Consider the following 21,757-nt stretch of genomic DNA (forward strand, 5'->3'; position numbering starts at 1 on the left):
TCTTCCACAATCATTGGCTTTAGGGGACTGCTGCTGCTGCTCCTGGGATTTCAGTGAACAGAACACTCACATGTAAACTAACAGGTGGGTATTTCCCAGTGCCGCCTTCATCTCTCTGCCACAACTTCTCCACTTCCTCTCCCAACTGGGAAACCATTCCATCAATCATCAAGCAATCAGAATCCCATTTGCCTCTGCAACAAAAGAGAGCAAGGGCTTGCACGGTGTAAAACACGCAATCCAGCCTCTCAGTGTCACACATTTCTGAGTCAGAGGAAAGACGGTCTTCACCTCACAATGAACTTATTAATTAAGAAGCCCGAAGCACAAACCCAAGAGAAGAGTTGCAATGACCTTCTGGGTTCCAGGCTTGCTTTCTTGCTCTGTTATGTGTAACGCCAAGGAGTGCAGACAAAGGGTTTTAACTGCAAAAATAACCACTCCCACAAGTCTAACAGTGTCAGCTTTCTAGAGAATTCCTCTAAGTCTTACCTTGATAAACGCTCCAGTTTCTGTCGGTGACCCGTATAGTAGCTCTGAATCAGAGGGTAATTGTAGAAAGGTCGGGACAAATGCATGTGATCATCTACATGTGACAAAGTAAAAGCAATTTAAAGAAGTAAGACCACGTTTTTCAACTAAAACTTTGGACTAGACAGACAGAAACCACACAACCTCAAGAAGCCTCCAACTCTCAAAGAATCCAATCCTGTTTCTGCCTTTGCTAAAGGAGAACTAAGACAAAACTACTACTGCTGCAATCTGCAAAACTACAACTAGTTCTTGTCTCAAGATCAGTTTCGTGTTTGTGGTTGATGCAGCATTCAGAGCATGTAGGGTAAGCTCAAGGCTACTCCTAAATAAATAACTGTCCAAGGGAATGAGTTTTTGAACAATCTGTAAAACAAGCTGAAAATGGAATTAATAAGGTGTCTGAATTGAGAGCATTTCCAAGGAGTACTTTCACCTTGAGCAATAAATCAAAGGTTCAAAACATGCAGGTACTGCTTTTACTATCAAAACAAGTGTTTTGGTACTACAGGTTCTGCTTACCTAAACCCTCGGGAAGGAGACTGGATCGACAGAACCACATCACCACTTGTGCATACAAAGAAATGAGGCTGGTTACCATCTGCTTATTTGTCAAGTCTGAAAAACCTGGAAAAAAAGGCAAAACAATATTTGAGTATTGCGATTCCTCGCATTTTACAGAACTCCCTTTGCAGAACAAATAGAAAGTATGAACAAACACAGTAGAAACCTGCCTTTGTAGTTGTCCCTCTGGATCACTTACGAATTTGGAGGGGAAAAAAACACCATTCCCCCCTCTCCAAAAAAAACCCCAATCACTACAAAGAACAGAATCACCAAAGATTCAAATAAAAAAAAAAAGCCTAAACTATTAGATATACTCAGGAAGACAATGTTTGTTTTCCATGTAGCAGAGAGTTTTACTTTAGTGAAAGACATTATAGTCCTCTATTTCCAACAACATGACAACAATTTATAAAATCAGAAGCCAAAAAAACTCAAGGAAATTGCTTTACAAGTTACTCACTTTGGTTTCCTTTCTATTTCCCAGCAATCTGCCCACAACTATCAATTGCCAGCTAACAATTAGGAACACTTCTCAGCATTACCACACTCAGTTGCTGCAATTGCCACCCAGGCTCTCACTCAACTCGGTGCTGAATCAGTGTAGCCTCCCATACCCAGCCTCATGAACTCCACAACAAGCTGCTTCCCTGAACTCAAAGGGGCTTAAATCCAAGTCCCAACTGCTCAGATTTAAGCCTCTCCTCCCAGCTCAACCTGACTCTCTCCCAGTCATCCAAAACAACAACAGCTCCTGTCTCCACAGTTACAACCCAAGCATCCTTCCAAATCTTAACAATCAGACCAAAGGCCTAGCAGTGCTTTCACCAACCTTTCTCAGTAAGCTCTCGGGCTTCTGTTAGGAAACAGTTCAGGACTGTGCTGAGGTTGCTCAGAAGCAGCTGGCAGTGCTGAAGGGACTGTAATGTCTGTGGGTCAATGAAGTTGCAGGAGCCGTCAAAGAGCGGAACACCTTGTCAAGGAGAAATATTCAATCATCACTCAGCAGAGCAACTGCACACTTCTAAACTTAAATACTAAAACAACCACAAGAGACTTAAAGAACCACTTAAAAGAACCAGCAGCATACACTGGCAGATTATTAAAAAAGATCCTTTATGAAGAATGACTCGAGGTTTCAAAAAGCCACTACACCACTACTCACATATTTGGTCCAGTTCATCTTTTGTACAGATCACTTTGTTCCACGTCCACTCAAGCACAAACCGTAAATTTACAGCAGAACTTGGCTGCTCTTTAAAAAAAGAAAACAAAAAGGACAGGAAATCACAATTTCTAACCAAAACAGACACAACATAAAAACAATGGAAGCAGCATTACCTTCAGAAGTCCAGTGTTTAATGCATCCCGTCAGAAGTTCTAAAGAACCTGTCTGCACAGCAGCTGACAACACTGCTTCTAACTGCTCCTCCTGAACAGAACAGACAAAAGCAAATCACAACCTCACATATTTTTCTTCTAAGGCTTACCTTGATAAACACTGGAGTTTCTGTCAGTGACCTGTACAGTAGCTCTGAATCAGACACTACCTGAGCCACAACACAAGTGTTTTATTTCTAACTGGACGCCCATTCAGACACTAGTTGCAAATGCAACTAATTCCATATTCCTGATTCTTTCTTAATTCGAGCCACAGGCTGGACTGCTTGCTGGTTTGAGGAACACAGAAATGTTTTCCTCTGACATCTCAACTTCACACAGGCTAGTTTCAATCTCTGTTTCTGTGCCTCGGGGTTTCAGTCTTCATTTACTGAGTCCCAATTAACTATTTTCAGTAACATCCTCTGCTAATACCCGTTATGCACTTTGGGATGGCCCCTTTGCCATCAGGAACACGTGAAGGGGACACAGCAAACACCATTGTGTTTGCATGGAAACAGTGAAGCTGAAGCCAAGCAGCTCCTGAGACTAGCAAGACAAGAAGTAGCTCTGACAGCCAAAACATTAAGTTACCATTTGTTAAAGTACCAGAAAGAAGTGAAACATTTCAGTTCTAACAGGCTGGAATTTCAGCCTGTTCAATTACTGTATTCCGATGCCATGGCAGCCCTTGAGAAAGATAATGCACAGGCATGGACACACATGGGAAATAATGTAGCAGCTTATTCCAGCTGGTGTTCAGACATTTACTTCAGGTGAAATGACCCTGCATAGAATTTTTCATTTTTTTTTTCCTGTATTTGTTTGACAAAAAATCTAAAAGGTTGCATTCTAAGTAAAATCATTACATTTAAGAGCGATTCCTACATATTAGAAGACATACAGCATATTTACATCATTTTCTGAAAATGCATTTCAGAGAAGGAAACGTGCCGAATACTACTTAGGATGCCAAATAAAATTTCAAGCTACTTTACCCTAATTCTGAATGTTTTCTTTCTAGTATTCAATAGCAATCCCTGCTTAATGCAGTGTCTGAACAATATAATCACAATTAAGCAAATGTCATCGTAAAATTTCTTGCTTTCTCAAGTAATTTCACACCAGAGTTAACATTAGAAAATCCAATCGGAATGTAAAAGCCTACACATCAGGCTTGGAAAATAAGCATTCTATGGGCCGGGTCTGCTTGCCAAATTTGTTTTAGCTACCACATTTTGCAGAAGTGTTATTTTTCCTGACACATTTCCACAGCTGGGTGAAGAATCCCACAGACAGGAAGATGAAGGCAGAGGGAAGACTGCTCTCCTCTCCCCTTCCTAGTGCTTGCTGCTCCCCTCCATGATGACCATCCAACACTTCAGCTTTGACCCTGCCTGAAGAAAGATGGGCTGCTCATCACAAAGACTCCTCCTCTCCTGAAACTCTTCAGAGGAGAAACAAAGTTCGCTGCACCGAAAACGGAAAATCCATGAGAGAGGGGTGTGAAGCCACAAACAGAATGTAGCAGTGTTGAGAGATACAGGTGATGCATGTGCTGCAGCAAGAGGGCTGTCTAAGAGGAGGAAATCGAGCTAAAACAGCACAAGGCAAAGGCTACAGAGGTAAAGATCAGTTTTGAGAGGGTGCAGAAAAACCTACTGATGAAGTGAAAATGAGAGGAAGTGCTGATGCAATTGTCAGGTAGAGCAGACCAGTGTAACTGGTGAGCACTTCCTAGGAAGGAAATCATATCTAGTCCAGCAAGCTGATGTTCGCAATAGTGCACATCAGAGATATGCATCGTCAGGGCCACTACTGCACTGCACCCAAGGCTCTGAGGCTCTGAGGGCATGAAGAGGATGAAGCTGTTCCCAGGGAAAGCTGCTTTCTGACACACATGCCCGGCACTGACTGAATGCTTCCACATCTGCACCTGGGGCATGGAATTCACAGACGGGTCACTAAAGACAAACCTCTCAGGGCTGTTCACAATCAGAAGATTGGACCTAAGAATATTATTATTTCTGCTATCTATATGTCAAAACCTGCCTCTCAGAGCAGCTTGCAATCAAAAATCATGGTCTTATAGTTTCTTCAGACAAGATGGATGTATTTCCCCCTGGACTCCCCAGCGTACACTCACCTGACTCAGACTGGATGGCTGGACATCAACCAGTCTTGGAGACAGCAAGCCAGCTACAAGACACCGAGTGTAGCTGTCACGAATGGCTTCACTTATTAAAGGACCAGATTTCTTCAAAAACTTCAGGGTCTGAAACATCAATCAAAACACACCGGTTAAGACAGCATTCAATCACTAAGGCTCTGCCTTAAAAACAACAGCCAAACTAATGGTTTCCATTTTTAAAAGTACCCTGTAGAAGAAAATATCAACCCTTGCAATGCTAAAAAAAATACTTTCCAGCCTGTCAATACACAGGCCCTGGTATTTTCTCAGACACAAATTATATTCAACAGAAATTAAACTTAACACACAACTTTAAATCACACATTTGAGCTTGTTTGTTCTGAAGCTGATTCATGTCACAATATTTAGTGAGCTGGAACTTAATTTGAAAGGGTGCTGTGCAGTGGCTCAGAATTTATAATTTGGCCAAGGTTGAGAGAAAAAACTGCATTTCTTCTCAAACAGTTAAATCACTTTTCCCTTTCTCCATGCTCTTCTCCTTTCTCAAGTTCATCAACCTAACTCCTCTCTATACAAAGAAGTAAACACTTTCCCCAGCTTCCACCATGCTTGTCCTTCCAACTACAGCAATGCTGCAATTCCTTTCCAGCCATTCAACCCCTGCTCATGCCTCCCTGAAACATTGCCATTTGCACAAAACTGGCACGATATGACTGCAGCTAGGCGTGTGCATGGGCAGTGTGAGCATCAAGAGGTCTCTCACACTCAAAGCACTGCAAGAGAAAAGTTAGAAAAGGTTCATCTCTTGACACTCTCAATACAATTAAAAAGTCACCTCCTTCTGGAAGCCGGTGCAAGTCATGTGAACAACTCCCGAGTTGAGCAAGCACGTCACATCTGCAGAAACAAGGAACGTTTGACAGACCTTGTTACCTTAGCTTCACTTGATGCTTTTTAAACAGTGCTGTCTGCAAAGACAAACCTCCAGCACCCCTTTCCTTCATCACATCACTTACACACTTCCCATAAAAACTACTTACTCTCTGTCTGTAGAAACTTAAGCTTGAGTGCTACCCAGGTGCCTCAGCTCAAAGGTATTTCATTTTGTGACCACGACCCCTTCCCAGGCTATGTTACAAAAGCCCCAAAACCCAAAACTCAGAAGCCTGTCAGATGTGTTTCATAAGACTAAGTACCTTGTCAGGACAAGGAAATCAGGTTGGAGAAGGTTTGTGGGCCTTTTTCTTGTTTGGTTTTTGTGTGACAAACAATGAACAAGAGAAATCAAAGAGAACCACTAAAGTGGCATTTGACCTCCACCAAAACTTGTCACTGTTCAAATGAAAAGCACTGAAATACCTACCAAAATTATAGGTGCTTGGATTAAAAAACTGTTCAGGTGGTGGATAAGAAGGGGGAACCCCCCGACTCAGACTACGCTCGTGTACCAGAATATCCAAAATGAGGTTTGGAGAAGTCATGCTTATTACAGGATCCAGTGACCACAGTGCAAAATAGGGGCAATCATGAAGCAATTCTTCTGGCCTTAAAGAGAACAAGTGCATAAGCTCAACATCAATTTTTAAATTAACCCTTTGTAGGGATATTGAAACCACTTAATTAAAACCCACCTCAATGAGTCTGGCATTTGAGCATGATACCAGCGATTGATGTCAAACACACCCAAGTAAGTTGATGGTTTTCCCTGACCATAGGTATTCACTTGCCAACTCAAGATGGATACACTGGTGTCAGGAGAGATAACTGTCAAAGACAAGACATTGTTTCTTGTAGAAAATATGAGATATTTGCTGTTATTACACTCATGAAACAAAACATTTTAGTAGGAATGATAAAAAAATCTATGAAATAGCAACCATCTGTACAGTGGGCTTCAGTCACACTGCCTCTTTTTCCTAATCAAATTATATTTGTTTTATACAAAATCAAATACACAATTATTAATTAAGTTTTGCATGCTGGATGAATAATTTGGTGGAAAAATATGATAGGAACTCATAGATTGCTATTTTTAGAAAGTATACTTTTATTTATCATACACAGTTTTTTCATCACTAGCATGATTGATTTCAGTATATGACTAAACAGGAAGCTTAAAGAGCCAAACAAAATAATTAAATTATCAGACTAAATAAATAATATAGTACTTAAAAATATAAAGAGGACATAGCAATAAAGATTTTAACATAAAACATTAAAATGTTCTCTTCCAGTTCCCTCTGTAATTGGAATGTTTTGTTTTCACTGGGGAGAATGCATTCTCTAGGTCTAAAACAAAGTACGTGAATAGCATTTACTCTAATAGAACAAGAAACATTGGCAAAATGCTTCTTGGTTCTCTCTTCAATTCATCACTAGGGATTCTCACACACTTTGTTATGCCTCATTGTGAACTTCTGTGCCATTTGAATTTTGTCAGCTGCTGAAACTGCCTTAGCATATAACAATTACCTTCACAACTGAGATGACAACTTCACTGCTAGCCTCAACACACATCCAGCAGAAGCTCATGTGTGCCAAGAACTTAACTTGAGCAGACTCTGAATAAAATCTAATTAGAAACCATCAGAAAACTAACAGGTATTTCACCATGCCTCATACTTGAAAATAACAAGACAGAAAAGGTTTTTCTTCTTGTTATTTTGGGGATTTGGAGTTTTTTAATGTGGTGGGGTGGCTCATATTCAGCCAGCTGTCATGTAGGACACCTTGGTACTTTTCCACCAGGCACATTTTCAGCCACTTTTCCTCAAGCCTGTAGCATTGCAAGAGGTGTTTGAACCTTCTACACTTGGCCTCGCTCCATTGATCCAGCCTGTTCAGATCCCTCTGCACAGCCTTCCTATCCCCCAGAAGATCAACATTCTTGTCCAATATAGTGCTGTCCCAAACTTACTGAGGGTGCACTCAATCCCCTCATTCAGATAATTGATGAAGATATTTCATAGGACTGGTCCCAGTTCTGAGCCTGGGGAACTAGATTCACTGGATGTACACTGGATGCAGCCAGAGGTTTGAGCAGGATAAAAAAAATTTCAGGTAACACTCCTAAGCAGTAGACTAAGCAATAGAATGATCTTACTGTTCAATGCAGACAACTGGCAGAGCAAACTGACTGACCAGCCTTATACAGATGACCCCATTCACTGCTCTAGCATCCCAGCAAACCTAAAATAAAACCTACTTTTTCCCTTAAAGAATGATGTTCAGAGGGGTAAGAAGTCTCACATTAACTTAAGTACACAGGTTTTTTTAATAAACCCAACAAGGTCAGCTAGATGAATATTTAAGACTTTAAGACTGTGGGTATGGAACAGCATTCATTGCTTAAATTTCCAAAACATGTAGTTCAGAATAACCAAACAGGGACATCAGAACAAACCTTCATTAACGCTATCCTCTCTTTCAACATGGTTGTGAAATTTTCCTATGGCCTGACAGCTGAGGAATTTAGTATTGCTGGTCTGTCCTCTCAAGGGAAAGATTCCACCAGAGAGATCTAAACTAAAGAGTTTGACACAGTATGTAAAACCCTGGGGATAAAAAATGAAAAAGAGAGGAAAGGTAATTTTGAAATAACAACATACATTATAGCTAAGTATGAATTAACGCAAATATCTGATATAATATGCTTATTTCACTGTATGCTTCCCATCAATTGGAATTACATCTGACATGCACGAGAATTAAGTGTCAAGTCATAATGGGCAAGTTTGGCTCTAAAGGCTTTTGCACATTTTCAAAATTTAGCATTTCCCTAACGTTAGTCTAGATCTATACATGTGTTGCAGAATTCCATGCATCATCCAAGTGCCTTTACAAACCTGAACATATACTTACAAAGAGACATCTAAAACAATGCAACACATCTTCACACAAAGCCTTTGCTCCATGTTTTGATTACAGAACCTGACATTACAGCAGTTAAAGGTCTGTCAGGAGACATTATTGACAGGCATATCAGTGGAGTGAACACTCATCTCTCTAGTAACAATGACAACTTCCTAGAGATTTTAAACCTTCTTTCAAACCACATGAGCTCTTATCAGGGAAATATCCCTCAATTCCTTATGGAGAGAACATGGGATGAATATGGACAATGTGTTTAAGATCCCAAATTACTACAGAGCAAGCAAACTCCTCTGAGACACACAGAAATAAATATACAGAAAGGATGGCCCTGAACTTCTGCCACCACCATTTTCTAAGGAAGCATTAAGTGAAATACTGTCTTTTCAGTACAACTTTCATTTCACCTGTCTACCAACATGTGAATGTGTGTGTATTGTGGACAAACAGCAGCTCTACAATAAAAAAGCACAACAAAACACCAAACTAAAAAACACAGCAAAATTACTTCCAAACAAAAACTGAGTTTCCAAAACTTTTAGTGATCTAAAATGAACTGGCATGAAACAACACATTCTCATCCTATAGATTTAATTAATCTAATCTGAGAAGAGACAAGCTCTCTTTTAATGGTTCCAGGAAATGCTATAAATAAATATCAGGCGTGTAAAATAAATTAATAGATTAAAAGTTTTTCATTACTGAAAAGAAAAAATGGTAACATCTGTCCTGAAACATGCATATTCTATTCTATTTTATTCAGAAATTTTGGAAATAACACATACACATGCCCTGTAGTTAAGAAAAATCAAAAACATCTCCTTGAAAAACTAACATGAAGCCTAAGCAAAGAATCTCATCTTATAAAATGACTAAAGATAAAATTTATTTTAATAAAAGACGAGGATCTAAACAAGATGTCCACCATGCCAAAGGACAGTTCCACAAGATAAAGTACTATAATTCCATAAACTCATCAGGCATTCATTTTAATGAATGACTAGAAATTTCAGCTTTCATTCATATACAAAGAGCCAACTTAACTGATACTCAGGGAAACTTTATCTTTTCATCTCTTACACACAGGCCTGTCTTACCTCATACGTGACTTGTCCTAATGCCAGACATTTCCTGTCACCAAATGCTAACTGCAGGAGATGCAAATTTACAGCATTCCCTTCACTGAAAAAGGTATAAATGAGGAGATTTGATTACAAAGCTGCTTTACAATCCTCATTATCATTTTATTAGACCTAGGCTGAAACTAACCTGAGAACATGCTCTTGCTGGAAAGAAAAACACTGCTTCTCAGAACATGGTAATTGGTCACATTTAGCCAGTAAAACATAAAGGAGGAAATTTTGACACAAACAGCTTCCGGGGCAAATGCTAACTATACCACTGGAAAGCTTCAATATGCAGTATGGACCTAAAATTGTCGAAAATAGCTCTTCACAGTAAAGCATTCTCCATGAAAATGGCTTTGAAGTCAAGCTCAAGGAGACTGCCATTCTATGAACAGCTGGGCTGACTAAAATAGCTTGCTGATGCTGAGAGAGAGCTGTATGTTTGTCCCCTTCCCATCTAAGTTCCAGTCCCTCTCTTGCATGCAGTGCACCCTTCAACATTCTGACTTATTCCTTATCCCAGCTGGAAACCATTGATATGTTTGCTGAACACTGCTCCTTTTCTACCAGAGAAGCTGAACTAGCACATAAGGACTCCAAAGAATTCTGAAGCTCTCATGAAGCAACCAGCAATACTGTCATCATTGTCCTTTAGGAACAACTCAATGTGAATAAATATTAAAAAAAATAGGTAAATCAGTTACTTATTGTAATTTTTATTCACCTTTGTTGTGTAGACTGAACAGCCCATAAGTAGCAACAATTTTGAAGATCATTCTCAAGCTCTTGAAAAGCAAGAGCACAAACAGGAATCCTTCCTCCTCCAAGCTGAGTGTAGTGCCTGCAGGTTTGAAAAAAAAAAATAGAAAGGACAAATAATTGAATCAAGCAACTGACTACCTTTTATGCAGCAATCGAGGTGAGGAGATTTCTGTCCATCAAAGCAATAACCTCTATTTATGTCCTCCTCTGCCTGAGGAGGAAGAACAGAAATGATTAGTTCAGCTGCTAGGGAAAATACTGTTCCTATTGTTGAAGCCTACTTCAATATTGAACTTAAAATGCAGTAAATCTGAACATATTTAAAACAACACCAAACACAAGGAGCTTCTCATTTCTTTATTTGGACATTGAAACAAACTTTTTCTTTCAGACTTCTGAACCTTAGTTGTACCTTCACAATCTTTTCCTGACACTTAATTTTGCCTCCACTGTCTAATTATGCATGCATAATTATGGTAACAGCAGATTTGCTAAAGTAAACCCCTATCTGAATTTCACCACGTATTTAAAGTGACGCTGCTCTTTTGCAGATTTTAAATAATTTCTTAATTTTACTATTGTTTATAAATGTACATGCTTCTTATTCTCAACTCCAAGGCTTCCAAGGAAAAATTGGCTCATGTACATCAATGCTATTGAATTATCATGTCTCACTAGTTTCATCCTGGTCCCTTAAAAAAATATAACCAGCAAAATCACATTATTCATATACTGAAGCTTTCAGTGCATGCTCTCATTGCAGAAACTGGTTGTGAAAAATAATTTCTAAAACCTGTCTCATGGAAAAACACACATTGCCTTGTTTCACTGAATACGACAGGACAGAACAAACTGACTTAAAAAATCAGATCTCTCACATCCCTACTGTCTGACATGACCCAGTACTTTCCACAAGACCTCTATGCACAGACACGGTAAGAAATCAATTGCAGTCCAGTGCAGAGGAGGCGCTGCACTTAATCCATGTATGAGTTAAGAGGATTTCTGAACACACCAAGGTTATACCAAACATCCCACACACAGAAAATGGGCTCTTGAAATTAATACATTTCCTGAAGCAGAAAAATTGAGACTCCTGTGCCTCCAAGCATGGCCAAGTGGAAGTGAGTACTTACGCCTTCTTCAAAGTTTTCATGTTCCCCAATGACAAGTAGCCATCAGAAAACCCCACAACGAGCTGGTTGCTTCTGCTTATGTAGCACAGGGTTGATATTGCTGTTCCTGAAGGACTTCGTAATTGAAAACAGAGATGCCTCCCTTCCCTTGTCACAGCTTCTCTTCTTTGTGGAACTTCAGCAGGAATTCTAGTGACAACTTCTAGATCTACACACATAAAAATAGGCCAGAAATTAATGCATTATGACACTTCAGTTGCATTTTAAACTGATGTGATTATACAACTTGCATAATCTAATTCTTCAAGCAAAACACCCATTTTTGCAGCACCTTTTTTTGCTACTCCCATTTGCTATTCCCCTGTTATTAAGCTTGGGCCTGCTCTGCTCTGTTCCGGATCGCATCTCACAGAATTTATCTGGGAAACTGCATTTTCATGGGGGTGCTAGCATTGTGCCAGCATCAAACCATGACATGCACCCATTCAGAGAACAGAAGGACTCTCCAATGGGACAGGGATTCTCACTCCTATTTCAAAACTGGGTACAAATGTAACCATTGTAGACAAATTCCTTTACTGGGACTCACAAGGAAGCTACTTGAAGAGACATGAACTCCTGAAGCCACACTGACAACACCCAAAACAGTGTATGCAATCTGAAAACACAAATTGCAGGATTCATTCACACAAATGCAAGATTTCTGATAAGCCAGATTTCCTTTAAAACATAAGCCTAAAGCCTGACCCAAGTCATTAATGGAAACAGGAGAGAACACTCCCAAGGAATTTGGCGCCTCTGGCCCAACTTCCTATCCCACAGTTGCACTGACTCAAATGGAAAAATTCCTGCCTCCCACTGGCAAGGATCACAGGGGCAAAGGGCTGTGGGCAGCAAGAGGCCTTCTTAACATCAGGAGGAGTATTAAGCCACTCCCATATTTTGACCAGTTCAGAACCATACCACGTCAAACTGCTGTCTGCAGTCAGCAATGTCAGTAGTCAGTCAGCATGTGCTGGGCTCCGCATTGGGACGCAAGCTGGGTTTTGAAAAGAAACACATTTTCTTACTTCTAAATTCAAGTTTAAAAACTGCAGCTTACCTGATGCTTCTACTTCATTCTGACTGCAAGATAAATCATCCAAACAAAGGTCAACCAGAAGGACATGGCCAGCATCTGTGGCCACTGCTGCCACTCCAAAGAGCCATCGCAGACTCTGATGCAGGTGCCGCGTACTCACGCTGGCTCCGCCGTCATTGCTGATGGGTTCGATGGCAGTCACCTGCAGGGAGCTGCACGTTAATATCAAAGCTCTTCCACAGGCTCAAGAGTAATCCCCAGAAGGGAAGTCAGCATTAGCACATCAGAAATAGGAAACTAAATACAAATCATTGTCCCCTATTGTATCAAATCAAAAGGAAATGAATAGAAAGAAAGCTGTCTCCACTTAAATGGCATATTCTGTCTTTATAGCTTACCAGTTTCCATTTACTACTTAGAAATAATTGCATCTAAGAAGAGACATGAAATCAATTACATGCTAGAAGCTTTACCACATGTAAAGAACTTAAATAGGAAAGAAAAAGCTAGATCAAGCTCTCCCACTACTCAAAGCTCATCAGCACTGTGATATAGTCCAGGCCTTCCTTACCCAGCATTTTGTAAGATAAATCAGGGCTGCAAGGCAAACAAGGCAGTGGCCGTGGGGTACACCAGACACACCATTTCCATGGGAATGAAACATTCCTACAAAGTGTTGGAGGGGGATCCTGGCTTAGTAAAATCTACGCTGGCTCTCACTTTGACTGATAATATCCTACAAAAATTTTAAATGCACACCAGCACTCTGTAAAAGGCAGCCTAAACCAATAGCAAGAGACCAAACAAGAACTTGCTCAGCCTGAGGCAGGAGCTCTCTCTGCTCCCTCATAGGCCAAGCACTTCCCATGACCTCAGCACAAGGTGAACAGACCCTTCAGCACTCACAGCACACCCAGGACAATATTGACTGCTCTAGCAGAGACACAAGCACACCAGGGCTCCTGCACTAAAGCTGCACAACACAAGAATAGGGGCTATCTTCCGGCCTCTTACAAATACAGCACCATGAAAGCAGACATCAGCTGTACAGCAACAGCAAAGGTTTGTCTGAAACAAAGAAGTGAGCATCTCAAGGTAGTCCATCTTTTTATGTAGTTTATTTATCCCCAGAAGTGCGGAAAAATATCCAAACTTATAGGCCCCCTGAGGTTTTCTTCCATGCCATATCAAGCTTGTGACTGCACTTCTCTCCCATATCTTGCTTATGACTGTGCAGCTTGGCCACCTGTTATACAATCCACCTTCCACCTTGAACACAAGAACTCAAATCTTACAAGTATCTTTAGTTATTTAGGAAACTTGATTTGCTTTCGGATTTCTTATTATTCGAATTAAATTTTTAATCCTCTCTACTTTTCCGAGTACTAATGAAAGTATTTTGATTACTCGCATTCTTGCGTTTCTCATGACTGAGGAGGAAATACAGAACACATCTTGGTGCACAACTTGTCAAGGTTGAAGTATTGCTTGTGAGTTCTTTTTAAGTTATTTTTTTCATTGTACAACTGTCTCCAAATGAATTTTTCTAGTTTTGGATAGGCTTCCAAAAACGTTCCCTGGTTACTTCAATTTTCCATGTAGAAGCTCCTGAAATGACATATTTTTCCACACTGCGATGCACTGCTTTTTCCTATTCTCCTAATGCTTTGCCAACTCATTCCGGGTAAAGAACAAAGAAAACTTTTCTCAGCTCACTGAATCTGAATGCTGCCCTTCTGCCTCATATAAACCAGGATAATTTGGGAAAATACCATGCAACAGTTCTGAAACATGCAACTATTATAACCCAGTTCCATGTACTTCATGTTTTTAATTCAGAATCCAATTCAAATCATACTCATCAACATTTTCAGTCTTCTGCTGCATCTCATACACATATCAAGAGCCATCAAGAGACACTCATAAACACATGAAAAGATATTATGCCAAAATTCTTTCTAAGCTCCTGAGTTTGGGTTTCTTAACTGATTTCTTTACTCTCTGAAGGACTCAACATCCACTCTTACACTAAAAAGCATTCATACAGTAACAATAAACACCCTGTATTAATACACTAACAACTTGACACCTTGGAGCAGAGTTGCTCGAAGTTAAACTGTACAACTTAGCTGTCCACAGAATTTATACCTATTGAGAAAATAGTCCCGAAAACACAGAGTTCATTAAAGGTTTAAAAGAGTAATGACAGAACTGCAGAAAGTGACATTAAGAAAAGATCCACATTTTACTTTTAAAAATAATCAATCTGAAAATGAGAAACATTCATGCAAATCAATCCCCCCAAACTATACATTACATAATATGCAAATATGAGTTTCTGAAAGAATTCAAAACATATGGACATCAGCCAAGTGCAAGTTTTATCTACTAGTTTTTGCTTACCCTTACTCCCATTCACAGCCTGAAAGTTAAGACTCCAATTAGCAACACCTGTGTCCTGACTATGCCAACTTAACTAACGCAATACCAAGGACATAGGAAGCAAAATGCAAGCAACAGGACAAACATACTTGTAATCATGAGCTTTCAGGGCATAAGAGCAAAACTTTCAGAGCAGCTTTGGTTTTATTTCAAAATTCTACCCTCCAACCCAACAACCAACTCTTTCCTGCAGGGCTTCATCTTTGCTCCGTCTTTTGAGTCAGTTTTTTGAGTACAGAACAATGCCAATAAAACTGATTGTTGGAACTAGCTTCTATTTCAAAACACTTCCACAGCTACAGATTCGACATGCAACATAATCTTAATAACATAATTTCTTAACCTGTGCTTTTCCTAGCTTAATTAGATAGAAGAAATAAAACCTAACACATCAACATCACTTACCAAAACATAATTTACTGATTTTAACTTTGTGCTAGCACACAGCCTGCCTTTCCTTGAGCCTACAATTTGAGCAGATAGCGAAACAACCCACTGAAACACTGGTAAGACTTGTATCTTCAGAACTTAACACAAACGCTTACTACTAACAAGACTTCAACCTGTACTCTAGCAAGTCAAACCAAACGATGTTAGGGAAAACTGAACGCTAAATAAGTATTTACATGCTGAAAAGTCTAAAATGATGAAAACACAGTGAATCTTGATGTTGTGATAACTGAATCTGATTCTTGTTTCCACTGCATTAATGAGACACAAAGACACATCATCATTTGAATTCAAAGGTTACAGAAGGCAGAAAAAATTACCGACACTGCACCAATATATCCCATCCACACAAACGCTATATTCAACAAGCAGAGATTCAAGGACTGCAGACTAAAAGTAAATCTGCCAACTACCTGACAGAGAACTCACTAAAATCTTTTTTCCAATCCTAAGTTAATAGAAAAATCTGTTCTGTTCCCACGTCACTGCTTCCTGGTCTGAGACTGACGGGAACATGTCAAAGTCATTAACAGCAAAATGATGGGAGTCTGAGATACTTTAGGAACAGTATTTCTGACAGAATAGCCATTTAGAAAGGGTACATTACAGACAATTTCAGTGGGGTTTTCTTTTTTACTCTGAAAAAAAAATAAAGGTTTTCAATGCCTTTTTTTTTTTTTTAAGCAGAGAATTTCATCACTATGTGCTCTACAATGTTTTTTTTTACTATCAGTAAACTCAAAAGATAAGGCAATCGCTAAGTGGAAGATTTTACATCAAGGCTATCCTGACTGGATAAGCTGAACTGACATTATGTTAAAGCAATATAAAAAGGATAAGTCATACAAAGAGATGTACAAGAGCTTTTCTTGGAACAAGATTATGCAGTACCAAACAATACAACCTTTTCATTTCCCCAAAAAGATACATACCCTTCCTGGAAGAACAACTGCTTTAACCACTCTTGAGATCCCAAGGTCATACAGACAGAGAACACTTCCCTCTGCTTCCTCCAACCCAACCAGGAGTCCAGTCCTCTTCTGCCAAGAGAACTCCTTCACCACGCGAACAATGGGCGGCTGCTCGCTCACTCCGCTGAAGCGATACGCAGAGAGCCGCTCCCCAGTCACTGAGTTTACCACCTCCAGCTGAGGGCCACACGCCAGCCACGCCAAGCCACTCCTGCCTGCAGGAAAAAGAAACACCTCTCAACAAATGCCCAGCAGAAGAACTGAAACAACAGCAATGGCACTGCCACTGGGCCTTTCCCTCAAATGCACCTAAGAGAGGAAGGCCAACCTGCCTACACCTGGACAATTATTTTAAATCACCCACTGCGATCCTCAACCAATACTTCTTAAAATTAATAACCCCATTCTTTGGCATTTGTACTTGTCATTCCAGCACTCAAGAACATTGACTGTGGGATAAAGATTACAATAGACTGAGCTCTAGCCTGTACACCATACTTGGCCTGGTTTTGCTAAAAACACCTAAATATGTACAGGAATACAAGTCTCAAAGCATACTTCAAACACAGCCCATCTAAACCAATTCCTTTCCAGTTAAGAATTTTGCTTGACACACAACTACTCTGGGCAGGGATTTGGACAGGAAAGCATCTTAAAATGGGCACTGCATGCATAATTACAACTTTTACATGTGCTGATCCCAGAAAGAATTTAACAAGTGTTGTTTCACCAAAGAATTTAACACTTGCTCCTCTACTGAAGAACTTCAAGGTCAAAGGAAGGATGAGCTCCATTAGTGCAAGTACTGTCAGGTAGGTAAGATTCTACCTGCTCTTAACAGCAGCCCAGACATCCAGACAGGCATCCAGCTCTACCTTCAGACCACCTAGAAAGTCAACTGCTTAATCTGCTTTGCTGTTGTCAGCAACTCTCACTGGGTCCTCATCTGCATCCTAGTCAATACTTTGGAAATACATGGGCAGCGCTTAACAGAGCTGTCCCTCTTTCTGCTTTTTATTTAGACTAGAGAAGAAAAAGGAGCATATTGTGTCTCTCTAACTGTTTCTGCATGCGATGCTATGATGGACATAGAGCTTGAGCTGGTAAAAAGAATACCTCCCGAAACCATACTATTTCTTCCTTGAAAATTGCCTTCTATTTCATTCAAAACTGAGGAGGGCATGGCCAGCTATATTATTTAAATAGCACATGATTTGAGCAGGCTGTTGCAATTTCAACTCAGTGCTTCTAATTATTAAAATATCCTGTTAGCACTATCAGAACCTGTTGCATTTTACTTAACAGAACCAACCTGATGCCATAACCCTGTGCTTAAGGCAATAACAACTTCATACCAAATCCAAATTTTAAAGGAAAATGCTCACCTCCAGAAAACTTCCCACACAGCGCAGAATCTAGGTTGATTTCATCTTTCCCAAGTGCCTCAACAGTCTCCTCTGGAAACTGCAGCAGACTGCTCGTTACCTGAGCCGTTAGGTCTCGCATTCTTCACTGCAAATAAAGAAAACAAGGCAAAGAGACTCCTGTCATGTGGTAGATAAGGGACAGGCGAACAGAAGACTACGGGATGTGACGGAAAGAGAGAGACCCTTCCCCCTCTCCCTGCCCCACGCTATCCATTAACCCCAGGAGCATGTGACCACACCTGCTCTGGTAACTTTCCACTCCCGACTAACCCCTGAGACTCCTCAACCCCCCTCTGACGTAGCAAAGACCCCCAAGACTATTTAAACCCACGAGATGAGATAATAAAGGCTTTTCGACCGTCTGCCACATTGGTATCTGCGTGCGTTGATTAGCCCGAGTAGCCTGGGCGAGACCAGGCTGCCGTGCTGTCCCCTGGACCAGGTCGCCAGTTGCCCTTTATAAAGGCAACACTGTCAGCCATAAGTATCTTTGAGACTGACCCAAGCTTCATCAGTACGCAGTGACAAATCTCCTATACATCATTTGTAGCTCTTTTTTGCTCAAAAGAAACGGCGCTTAAGACTGTTTTTCATCTCACAGCAGAGCAGAAGGAGAATTGTGAGCTTTTCTGATGCCTGTGAGATCAACAAAAAGGGACACAAAGGATAATATACAGCGAATAGAACAACAGAACAAGTTCAAGGCTACTCATACAGACAGGTTAGCAAGATTTGATCTCAGAAAAAATCATATTTTTTAAAGTTTGTGCTTGCCAGGAAGCATAAACTTACAGCAAAAGATAAGAAGTAGAAAGGATTTCCATGCTCTCTTCCCACTTTATCCCACTCAGCCCATAACAGCTAAGATTCTGTATTAGATACAGACCAAAGTTTTGATTTTCCTTTTAGTGAGAAAACTAACATGGATCAGAATTGGACATTAGGGCAAATTTACCCAGCTATTTGCTGCGGCTCTTGTATGACACAACTCTGGTTTCATTTAAGTGTTGCGCCTGTCTGACATGGCTAAGCAAGCAAAAGTTCCTAAAGTCTGTGCTGAGTCAATGCTTGCCTCTACATTGCTCCCTTTATCTGGACAAACAGACATAGGTGCAAAGGAGCTCAGTACAGAACACAGCACTGAGGTATTTCACTGTTTCTCGCCCCAGCACAAGTTCTAGAATCTCGGCTTTATAACGTTAATTCTAGAACGGCCTTCTGGAACCACTGCAATCATCTTGTCCAACTGCCCTGCTGCTCAAGCCACCACCTAGAGCAGGCTGCCCAAGAGTGGATGCAGGTGGATTTGGAACATTTAATTATCCAACAGGTTTTTACAACCAGCAACCTGACAAGATCAAACTGCAGAAACACCTGCAACCCATACAACAAGGCCTGGTGTTTGGTGACTCTCTCCTGTCAATTTAAGGATTCTATTCTCTCCACCACACCAGCAAACCAGCATTACAGCAGAAAAGGCCTGTCACCACTGCTTCTCCAAAGCTATATGTGACACCTTAATTCCCAGAGCAGCAGTCAGGCAGTCCCTGGCTGTCGGGCCCCGCGGCCCGCAGCAGACACGCCGGCTAAGCGGCCGCCAGGTCGCGGTCGGGCTGGTGCGGGCGCATGCCCCGCCCCTCCCGCAGGGCCTGCCCGGGCACGGCTGGGGCTGGCTCTCCGTGCGCGGGCAGGGCTGGGGCTGGGGCTGGCGCCCCCGGCCCCGCCAGGGCTGGGGCTGGCTCTCCATGCCCGCCTGCCTCAGCGGCAGCACCCACGGGCATGGGCTCACCGCCACAGCGCCGTGCTAAACTCGGGCAGTGCAGCCAGTGAGCAAGGAAGATTGGCCTAGGGGGGAAGCTGTCTAAGGAGTGGCTGGGGTTTCTTGGTCTGATCAGGCTGGAGGGGACTGGGGCCAGACCTCACTGCAGATACACCTTCCTCGTGAGGGGAAGGGGGGAAGGGGGGGGGGGCGCGCTCTGATCTGTGCTCTGCGGTGCCCAGTGACAGCACCTGAGAGAATGGCCTGAAGCTGTGTCAGGGGAAGTTTACGCTGGGTATTAGGAAAAGTTTTTTCACCCAGAGGGTGGCTGGGCACTGGAACAGGCTCCCCAGCACCAGCCTCACAGAGCTCAAGAAATGTTTGGACAATGCTCTCAGGCACATGGTGTGTTTAGGGGCAGGAGCTGGATCCTTGTGGGTCCCTTCCAACTCGGTTAATCTGTGATTCTGTGGGAGAGCATGTGCTACATTTTGGCGTTCAGCTCCAGGATGACAGATACGTAGGTAATACTACATAACACTTCAAACCAATGAACACCAGACACGTGCATTACACTTAGGTAAATAAGGAGAGATAAAAAACCCAGACCAGTCTACAGCAGTGTATTAGTAAAAACCAGTTTTAGTTGCTTCTCTAAATAAAATCTTACCTGGTCCCTGTAACTGTTGGGTCCTGCTGAGATGAGCACACTGTTCTTGTCCTTTAAGGAAGATTATCAGGGTCAGAAGTCACAACAGGTCAGATCAAAAGCAAAGGTTTTTCTGTGCCCCGGACTCCTGGGATCATCTATGCTTGTGCTATTGGTTTTCACAGAAATCACACACCCACCTCCTGCATCCTTCTCTCACTGTTATTAAAATCCCAGGTGTAGTATCAAAATACAAGCAAGCAGTCATTCACTAATAATTCATGTTTCAGTTCAGGTTTAAACCAAGTTCTGCAGCAATTCACAGCACATAAATGCCTGCTGTGAGCCAAGGAGGAATTGACCTGAACGGTCACATCAATAACCATAACTTGCATAATAATAATCAATAACCACAACTAACATAATTTTTCACTCTACCTCACATATTGGTCATCCACACAGCCCAGTGCTGGAAAATGCATTTCATTTTAGGAACAGCTTTAATTAATCAGGAACCACAGAACGTTTATTGTCAAGCATATCAAAGGGACTCATTACCTTGACTACTTTGGTGAAAAAAGCATTCCTGGACTGGAAACCCAGAAGTTTGCACAGAAGACAAAGACAAAAGAAACAAACACTCTCCTTTTCTATTATTTCCTTTTTTTCAGATTGGCCTAGACTAATTGGTTGCAAGCATTGCCGAACTACTCATGAGAACCTGTAGATTGTTTTCTGCTAAAGTTTCTTTTTTCCCCCCACCAGAAATCAACAACTTTGCTATATAGTAGTTACATGGGAAGTAATGAAATTGCAGCAAACAAATTTATTGCACTGTAAACCCTGAGAGTAGTCTTCCATGAGAGAAAGTTCTGATGGGGGATTAAATAGTTATCTGTGCCCTTACTTGCACACTGGACATGTACAAATATTAAGGCAAATAAACAAAATCAACAGGAATCAATTAGCACTTCAAGCACTCAGTGGCTATTGAAAGTAAAATAGATTTAACTCTCCTTCATGTTATAACCTAGAACAAATACTTTAGTCAGCCTTAGCTTATATTTGAAGAAAAGAAAGTTTGTGAGGTAATTCAAGAGAATAATTTCCACTGTAAGATTTCTTTTCTTACAAAATACCTTTCAACAGCCCTTATTCATCCTCCCATCACTAATATCTCCTCCTGCGTGCTTCGGAAATAAAATCTGCCATTGCACCCCATTTTATTCTTCCTGAAATCTAAGATTTCTGCTGTCCCAAGGTGGTCAACCTTCCAGTGGAGTTTTCTCTGGGGTTACACCCTAAAGGTACAGATGCACAATCTGGCTTCAGCTTCTAGCCATCCAGCACGTCTTTAGGGGATAAAAACATTAAGGAACCAAGGAATTCCCTTTCTATAGAAAAACTTCAGAATATTCTATTTAGCAATGAGCTATAGCTCCTGTGAAATTCCCAC

The 21,757-nt window shown here is 41.1% G+C and overlaps 1 protein-coding gene across 2 annotated transcripts in view; it reads right to left on the reverse strand.

Annotated features, from left to right (window-relative positions):
* LOC100231213 (protein ELYS) overlaps window positions 1–17,985 on the reverse strand; it is a 24,406-nt gene extending 6,421 nt beyond the window's left edge. For both annotated transcript variants that reach the window (XM_072927179.1, XM_072927178.1), the window contains exons 1-17: window positions 17,852–17,985; window positions 16,428–16,681; window positions 12,625–12,805; window positions 11,523–11,730; window positions 10,349–10,465; window positions 9,595–9,679; window positions 8,031–8,181; window positions 6,259–6,391; window positions 5,991–6,172; window positions 5,463–5,524; window positions 4,622–4,750; window positions 2,437–2,527; window positions 2,261–2,350; window positions 1,928–2,068; window positions 1,054–1,158; window positions 493–586; window positions 71–194 (exon numbers count right to left, since the gene is read on the reverse strand). In XM_072927179.1, the coding sequence (XP_072783280.1) occupies window positions 71–194; window positions 493–586; window positions 1,054–1,158; window positions 1,928–2,068; window positions 2,261–2,350; window positions 2,437–2,527; window positions 4,622–4,750; window positions 5,463–5,524; window positions 5,991–6,172; window positions 6,259–6,391; window positions 8,031–8,181; window positions 9,595–9,679; window positions 10,349–10,465; window positions 11,523–11,730; window positions 12,625–12,805; window positions 16,428–16,681; window positions 17,852–17,972 (2,268 nt within the window). In that variant the 5' untranslated portion in view covers window positions 17,973–17,985. The remainder of the gene's footprint in view (window positions 1–70; window positions 195–492; window positions 587–1,053; window positions 1,159–1,927; window positions 2,069–2,260; window positions 2,351–2,436; window positions 2,528–4,621; window positions 4,751–5,462; window positions 5,525–5,990; window positions 6,173–6,258; window positions 6,392–8,030; window positions 8,182–9,594; window positions 9,680–10,348; window positions 10,466–11,522; window positions 11,731–12,624; window positions 12,806–16,427; window positions 16,682–17,851) is intronic.
* Between the last annotated feature and the right edge of the window lie 3,772 nt (window positions 17,986–21,757).

Source organism: Taeniopygia guttata, chromosome 3 (genome assembly GCF_048771995.1).
Source record: "Taeniopygia guttata chromosome 3, bTaeGut7.mat, whole genome shotgun sequence".
NCBI classification, from domain to species: Eukaryota; Metazoa; Chordata; class Aves; order Passeriformes; family Estrildidae; genus Taeniopygia; species Taeniopygia guttata.